The 8928-nt window shown below is 35.5% G+C and overlaps 1 protein-coding gene across 1 annotated transcript; it reads left to right on the top strand.

Annotated features, from left to right (window-relative positions):
* The first annotated feature begins 1747 nt into the window (after positions 1 to 1747).
* Positions 1748 to 8492, top strand: LOC126725499 (G-type lectin S-receptor-like serine/threonine-protein kinase CES101). Its single transcript, XM_050430263.1, has 7 exons — positions 1748 to 3156; positions 6137 to 6244; positions 6341 to 6552; positions 7012 to 7222; positions 7344 to 7581; positions 7696 to 7846; positions 7935 to 8492. The coding sequence occupies exons 1-7, from the start codon at positions 2001 to 2003 to the stop codon at positions 8244 to 8246; spliced, it is 2388 nt and encodes a 795-aa protein (XP_050286220.1). The 5' UTR covers positions 1748 to 2000; the 3' UTR covers positions 8247 to 8492.
* The last annotated feature ends 436 nt before the right edge of the window (positions 8493 to 8928 follow it).

The following is an 8928-nucleotide window of genomic DNA, read 5'->3' as shown; positions in this document are numbered from 1 at the left end:
ACATTCAGAATGAGTAATAGTCGTAGTAGACCCATTAGCAATGTGAACATGAAGAATATGAGAGGCGACGAATTTACGAGAAAAAGAAAGAGATGGATTAATAAAAGTCACATGACTATAGCTTGAGCCACGGAGAATTGCCTGATGTGGTCAAAAGCGTACACAAAAATGGATATTATGGTGAGACGAAACCTAGTTGAAGAGTGCCTCCAAATCAGTTGCAGTGAATATAATATATGTAATCTGAGTCTGAAATTGGCCTAAGTGATAGTGGACGTGCCAAAGGATCGACGTAATTGGATTAGTTGAAGTGGCAGCTGCAGAGTGGTACGTAGGAATTAACATATGCCAACTTTTAATAATTTTGAATAAAATTTCCCATTTTTGTGTTAATATCACGAGCAGAAAAACTTCCTTGAGTAAAAGTTTGACCAAATGATGGTGTATACGTGATAGTGACATAATTGATCATAGTCAGAGGCACGTAGGACAGTTTTGGCATAGGATGTGTGTTTGTGTGTGGTATTAATATTATTGGAAAATATCATAATAGAAAATGAAAAAGAAATAAAATAGGCAAGGAGTAATAATAAAAAAAAAAAGGATTATTTTAAAAGATTCTGATGCGGCTCAAAAGAATTCAAAGTGACACATTTTAATTAAAACTATGTCATTTTGAGTTGAGGTCATTAAAAGACACATTAGCATCAGACATGCATGTAAGAAATCAAATCAAAATACTGCATAACGTTAAGAGTTCATAATCAAAATTTAAATTTTAGTGGACAAAATCAAAATGACCCCAAATATTAACGATGTAAATTGTAATTTAAGCATTTTAAAAAAAAGGGGTAAATTCTACTAACAAACCTTGAGGTTTGGGTTAATGCCAACTAGGTCCAAGACTTTTCAAAACTAAACAATTTAGTCCCAAAACAATTAGTTATTTTTTATCAACCGTTTAAGTATTAAGTTGGCTTTAAGGACCAAATTAGTTAGTTTTAAAAATTCTTGGACCTAGTTGGTATATTAGCCCAAACCTCACGATATATTAATGGAATTTACCCCCCCCCCCCCCCCAAAAAAAAAAAGATGAAAGGGGCTATTAAGTACTACAATTACACATAATTTAAAGTTTTATTAGTAAAATATCAGAATAAGAGGATAAATTGAAAATATATATAACTGAAATTTAAATGAAGAAATAACTTTAAATGCAAAAATATGTCTAAATATTACTTGAAATGTTTTTAAATGCAAGCTTGAAATAACTAAAATAACTTGAAACACTTACAAGTGCAAGGTAACGAGGAGACTTGAATTGAATGCTTAATCAGAAAATAAAATATTATTTTGCTAAGAAAATTGGGTAATGGAATGAAGTAGCAATGCCATCAATTCGATGCAAAAATAGGCGAAAATTTGACCATACTGTACACACCCGGATGTGGAGTGGAGGGGAAATGTATTTGGCATATGCATACATGTAGACCTTATATTAATTGAGATAATTATTCTGCTCCAAAAAAAAAAAAAAAAAAAAAAAAAAAAATTGAGATAATTACTATTTTGGTTCAGTGCTGGATTTTAATAGATTCCCCTCCAGTCCACGCATGGGTGCATACGGTGCCTCAATTTCTTTAGCAGCATCTCACGGCACCCTTGTTCAGTGACTGCCTCCTGACAGTCAATGGAGGCTAGCTTGGATGGTTTGGTGAGCCATTTAGACACGGTTACCTCCACATAGTTCCACATTGCTCTGAAATGTCAATCATGTTTGTTCAACTATTCAACATAGATGGCTAATTAGTACCGGTCCAACCGGCTTATTATGACACATTTCTTTTGTTACATGAATATGAACCACAAGTTTAGCTTTCTGGAAATCTCCAACAGCATCCCCTGGAGATTGTTTTTCCATCGTTGTGCTTAATATGTGAACAAACCCAATTCTTGCCTGCACCATAGCTTACCAAAAAGAGAATCAAAGATTGTCTTTCATGGCAACCATAGCACCAAAATTTATCTTCAATTTATTATGTTTTCTACTCATCTTAGGCCCATCTTCTCCCCAGCAGACAAACACATTAGTGCAACGACAGGGGCTCAAAGATGGTGGTGAATTAGTTTCAGCTGATGGAAGCTTTAGATTAGGATTCTTCAACCTTACACCTAACAATTACTACTTAGGTATATGGTACAGTGGTGACCGCCTCTCGGATGTAGTTTGGGTTGCCAATCCAGACGCTCCAATCTTTGGCAAACCTTCAAGTCTTACTATTGATGACTATGGGAGCTTGAAAATTTCATACGGTGACGAGGGTCATTCTATTTCACTATATTCAACTCAAGGAGCTAGTAACACTAGTGCTGTTCTACTTGATACCGGTAATTTTGTACTACAAGAACTGAATTCAGATGGAACTGTGAAGCAGGATTTGTGGCAAAGCTTTGATTATCCCACTGACACACTTCTACCAGGGATGAAACTGGGAGTCAACAAAATAACTGGACATAATTGGACTTTAAGATCATGGAGAAGTGTTGTGGTACCTGACTTTGGGTCCTTTTCCTTTGGCATGAACAAGGACCCGAAACCAGGAAATGAATTTGTCATCTTGTGGCACGGGGAAGCCTATTGGACTGGTGGGTTTTCGAACGAAAAGGGTTACCAGTGGTGGCCAACAAATGGTTTCACTTTACCAGACCAAAGAGGTGCCTACTACTCCTTTGTGAAGATAACGAATGAGAATGAGACATACTTCAATTACTCAACGAGTAATGATGCAATATTCACACGCTTAAGGATAAATCACTTGGGAAACCTTTATTTATGTGAAAGGTTGCTTGTTGAATGTAGTACTCTTTCCCCTGCTTCAAGTGGAGGATGTGTGAAGCAAACACTTCCGGAGTGCAGGAGACTTGATTACACATTTATTAAAGATTCAGCTCACATAGTGGATGGCGATGTTTTCGAGTTTAATGAGAGTGACAACCTGACCCGTATGGATTGTCAGAACAGATGCTTGAACAACTGTTCTTGTGTGGCCTATGCGTCTTCAAAGCAGGATGACATTGGCTGTAAGATTTGGACCAGGGTCCCAAGTATTGAATGGTCCCAGAATGCTCAGACAATATACTTCCTTGAATACAAAGGTAAGACTACTTCGTGCTGAACTTTAACACATTTGTTGCATAAAATGCTTGTATTAGATGTGCATGAGAACATATAGGCATGGCTTTGATCTGTAGCTGTAGGTTTGATAATCTAGCTGCTTCTGAAGACCTTGTTAGAAAATTATAGGGTTATCTTGTTGAGGACATGGTAAAAATAGATTAAAGTCCGTTGTATTAATTTCTTAAGATGTTGAATAATTGCCATAAGCTTTATATTAAAAGGTTTGTGAATCATCCAAATTGTGAAATAAACTAGAACAGACAGATGAAAACAGAGAACCTTTAAGCTCAAACCTTAGTCCTGAAGTTTTATATAAATATACTGTTGATATATAATCATTACACTCTAGTGACTTTACAACTTGATTCCTTCAATCTAAGAATATGATTTTTACCATTAACACAGTTGCTCTAATCAAGGGATGGACTTCCTTATATGCAATGAGTTGATAAAAAAAAAGGGCATTGCTTTCGCTAGTCATCCAATTCAAAAATCATGGAGAAGATTGTGGTTTTCTCTAACACTGCCCCTGCAATCTTGTCGGATGCTACCAGGCCATAATAAGCTTGGTTCTTCAAATTTTGAAAGTGCAAAGTGGATAGGTCCTTCGGTGCACTTGTACCTATCATCCAATTCTTTGGCAACTACACTTATCACAAACACAGTGGTAATCAACTCCTAAGTATTTAATTCTAGAATGGAATACAGGATTGGAGGTAAGAGCAATGGAGTTGATATTGTCACACCGAACAATAGAAGAAAGAGCAATCATAAGGTCTTTGAATAAGGAGTTTAACCAAGAAATTTCGATTTTAGTGTGAGCTAATGGATGGTATTCGGCTATTGCACTTAAGTGCGATATCGTTTGCTAATTTGCACCACTCCATGATATTGGACCAATACCAAGCAAAACACAATAACCCCCAGTGAAGTGATGATCACCTCTTCTATCAGTGTCCTGAGTAAACTTGTAACCTATGAAGCACAGACACGGCACCAGAGGTGCCGCACCCGCGTCCGATGCGGAGAGACGCGGCGACGTGCAGGGGACGTCGCTGCCCGCTCGTCCGGCCGCGTCCCGCTCGTCCGGCCGCGTCCCGCCGCGTCGTGCCACGTGGATTCCACGTGCTTTTCGCCGACTCGTGTCGACGCAGCTCCGACACGAGCCGATTCGCCCAGAATCGGGCCGACTCAGGCCTGAATCGGCCGTATCGGCTTGAATCGGCCTGAATCGGTCGTATCGGCCGTAGCGGCCGATTCAGGCCGAAATTCAACCAAAAAAAAAAAAAAAAAAAAGGTGCAGAACGCACCGTTTGACTTATTTCTAAACCCTACTTCAGCCCAGTTTCACACAAACGCCAAAACATAAGCTCCTCTCCTCACATTAATCTTGATGATGAAGAAGTTGGTGTTTGTTTGTCTTGTTGATTGTCTTATTGATTATCTTTTATTTAGTTTTAATTTTGAACTTGTGAGTTGTATTCTAATTTCCAAACATCATGGAATATTTTAGTTTCATTCTTGTGAGTTGTGTTTAATTTATGAAAATCATGTTTTAGTTATTATCTACTATTGCTCTTAAATTTGGTATATGTTTGTATAATGTGAAAAAGTATGCTTAGCAATATATTAAAAATATAAATAAAAATAGTTTTAATAATTTTTTAATCGCCGTATCCCGCCGCACCTGCATCCACCTTTTTCAAAAATTGCCGAGTCCCGCACTCGCACCCGAATCCCGAAACGCACCCGTACTACATAGCTTGTAACTATGATTATGATCCATGTTGAATTATAATACAATTGTCAAAATTTCCCTTGAGATAGTGTAAAACACAATTCACAATTGTCCAATGAATGATGGTGGGTTGGTGCACAAATTGTCATGCTTGATTAACCATGTAAGCCAAATCAGGTCGAGTGAGACAAATATTGAAGAGAACTGAACACATGTTGGTATTTGATAGGACCAATGAGAGGATCACCATCAGTTGCAGCCATCTTCTTACTTGTAATGGCGGCAAAGAGTATCGTTTGGCATTATCCATTTTAGTGTGTTGAAAAAGATCAACAACATATTTGGCCAGCCCATTTCCTTGCAATATAAATTAGGGTTTTTATTTTGCTAGAACAGGGCTTTTTTTATATTAGGAAACCTATGAAAAGTGAACCAGATATACCCTGCTTCAGAAGTTGGATTTGGTATTACTATTCCACAACCTCTTCTCATGAACTACCAAGCACTGAGCACACCTACAAAAATATAGAGATTTGTGTAAATTGGTTTTTAGCAGTTCTTCTCAGTTGTTGGATCTAGGATATCTAGCATCTCAAGGACACTATATTAGCAAGTCTTAGAGCACGTTTTTACACACATGAGACAATAGTGCATTTGTACACAAATTTGGAATTTTCCAAACTCTCTTAAAGCATCAACCAGAGACCTATTTGCATACTAAATATCTAGTGATTAAGTAAAGTTGCTACATCTAGTTTACAATCATAGTTACTAGCACAAAATTTTGAAAGTAGATCTTGGATTCACGAACAAGAAGTTCATGTGCAACAAGTCAAAATAGAGGAGTTTATGGATATCAAAGTTGTGTGGTTACCTCTATAAGTATTACATGAGGTAGCATTAGATTTAGGGTTAAATGTTTTGTATAAACTTCTATTTTATTCTAGTGGATTTGTTGCATTGAGGATTGACGGTTAAATCCCTCTAGGTTTTTATTATGAAAAGATTTGTTTCATTAGTTTTCTTGTGTCATCATTTTGGAGTCTTTATGTGATCCATGCATGTGTGATGTTATTTAGTTCAAAACTAAAGCATAATTAATTTAATTAATTACTTGTCTGAGAATTGGTTAATATTGTGACTACTGGAGCCTAAAGCCTTAACAAAAAGAAAAAAAATACCGTTACTAGTAGAATAGTAAACTTTGTTTGTCAATGTAGCAAAGCCAAACAGGTGGTGGATATGGCTCATTGTGGCAGTAGGGGGAATCATTATCATCTTGTTGTGCTCCTTATATTATGCAAAACAGAAAAAGCACAAAGTGGAAGGTAATCAACGCTCTTGCTAAATATTTTGTTAGACTTACTAATGATCAAGCATAATTTAAAAAAAAAAAATTAATACTTTGCATATGTGTGAATTAGGAGAGAGAGAAAGGAAACAGAAGATGCTTATACAAGAACTTGCAGGGAATGCAATACCTTTAACTGTAGATGACGGAGGGAAGAAACAAAACAACGATGGGAAAAATAGCCATGAGTTGCATGTCTTTAGCTTTGAAAGCATTTATGTTGCTACAAGTAATTTCTCAACAGAAAATAAATTAGGAAAGGGTGGTTTTGGACCAGTTTATAAAGTAAGTTATTGACACCTCTCTATCTATTTCTCCCCAATAATGCTATCCATATAATATATTTTTATAATTTTTTCCATAACTTATAGAGATGACAAATTCTAATCCACACAACATCACTTTTACCGAGGTCATCACTTATATTATTTTTATTGACACCAATCACAACCTAATATCTCAATAATTATAAAAAATATGATGACATTTGTTATTTTTAGGCTTATTGATTTCTTATGATAAAAATTTGATTCTATGACTTAACCTAATCCAATTCTGTCTCAATATTTTTTTGTTTTTGGGACATAAATGTTAACTTATGACAAAGCCCAATTAATCGATTCAATAAATTGGCACTTGAGTAAGCCCACACACTAAGTAGTATCTTGCTAGAAAGTTGATTAATGTAAATACATATTGAATTAGATAATGTGAATAAAATTCGACTAACGTGATAATTTTCAGGGAAAATTACCTAATGGACAAGAAATCGCAATAAAGAGACTTTCAAAAAGTTCTGGACAAGGATTGGTAGAATTCAAGAATGAAACTATTCTCATTTCGAAACTTCAACACACTAATCTAGTAAGGCTTTTAGGCTTTTGCATTCAAGAAGAAGAAAAAATACTAATCTATGAGTACATGCCCAACAAAAGCTTGGACATCTTCCTATTTGGTAAGACATATATCCATTACTAGGAAAATTTGGTTACGTGATGGTATATATTCTTTTTTATATAATGTAGATTCAATCAATGCTTATCATTTTCTTGCTATTGTTTTCTACAATGAGTCAGATCCAACTAAAAAGTACATATTAAATTGGAAAACACGCTTCAATATCATTGAAGGCATTGCTCAAGGACTTGTTTATCTCCACAAATATTCAAGACTAAGAGTAATTCATCGAGACTTAAAAGCAAGCAACATTTTGCTTGATGAAGAGATGAATCCAAAAATATCTGATTTTGGCATGGCTAGGATCTTTGGATCGAAAGGATTAGAAGAAAACACAAATAGAGTTGTTGGAACATAGTAAGTATTCATTGCATTTCACATAAGCATAATTTAATTCTATTTGTGAGGGTGTGTGCTTGTATGCATGTGCTTTTTCAAACACTAAAGTTCGTTGGTCAATTATTATTTCAGTGGTTATATGTCCCCCGAATATGCCATGAATGGTGTTGTTTCAATAAAAACTGACGTATTCAGCTTTGGAGTCCTCCTATTGGAAATTGTTAGCGGCAAAAAAAATAATAATCGCCATTATTCTGATTCTCCACTCAACCTCATAGTATATGTAAGTTTGAAATTTAAGCTTTCTTCACTTGTATATGGAATTTTGAACTTAATAGTTAATAATCTTTGTATAATTGGATTTGTAACAGGCATGGAAATTATGGAATGAAGGTAAGGATTTCGAGCTAACAGACCCGACAATACAAGATGAGTCATGTTGTCCATATGAAGTATCAAGATGCATCCATGTTGGTCTTTTATGTGTACAAGACCAAGCAACAGATAGACCCACTATGTTGGATGTTGTCTCCATGCTTTCAAATGAAACTCTTCAGTTATCTCCTCCAAAACAACCTACATTTTTTATTAACACGTTTGGGGAAGAGATAGAGATTTCTAAAAATAAGCCAGAAAATTGTTCCATAAATAATGTCACAATTTCTATGATGGAAGCTAGATAAATACTAAAATAAGAAAAAACAGACCACAACTCAAAATAAGAATATTACAAAAATATTGTGGAATTTTGTTGTGCCCTAAACTTTTTCATACTAAACTACACTAGTTAGTATGAATGTAGTTTGTTATACATGCTTGTGTGAGGAGGGCTATACCTGAATTTGACTAGACAAGATGTATCCATATTTTTAATGGTTTTATTAGGAGTTTAATAAGGGCTAATACGTCTATACTTTATCGCAATTATTTTTCTTCATGTTGTAAATGTAAGAAATGAGAAGAATCATTGATGCCATTGTGAGAGTAAACTGATTTAATTTTTGTATAATTATTCTATACATAATGAAAGTTGCAGAGTTGAAAAAGACTTGCAGTATCTTATATCTCAAATAGGAATTGTGCATAACTCGAAGCATTCATGCCGTGGATGAATTCTGTCGGTTATCAATGTTCTGGGATGGCTTCCCATTATTACCTCTCGAACTTTCTTCTAGTACAGTTGCAATGCTTCCATTATTGCTACTGCATGAAGCTTGAAGGAAAAAACATTGATGTTCAAAAAAAGCCAAAATCAATATACAAATCGGGATTGGGTGATACCCTTGCCTAGTTGCCCAAAACTGCGGGACTCAAGTGTGAAAAAAAAAAACTCACCTCCATATCCTTTAATGGGGTGGGTAAAAC

This window comes from Quercus robur, chromosome 5 (assembly GCF_932294415.1).
Source record: "Quercus robur chromosome 5, dhQueRobu3.1, whole genome shotgun sequence".
Lineage (NCBI taxonomy): Eukaryota > Viridiplantae > Streptophyta > Magnoliopsida > Fagales > Fagaceae > Quercus > Quercus robur.
The sequence above is the reverse complement of the archived record's forward strand: the minus strand, read 5'-3'. Positions and strand labels throughout refer to the sequence as shown.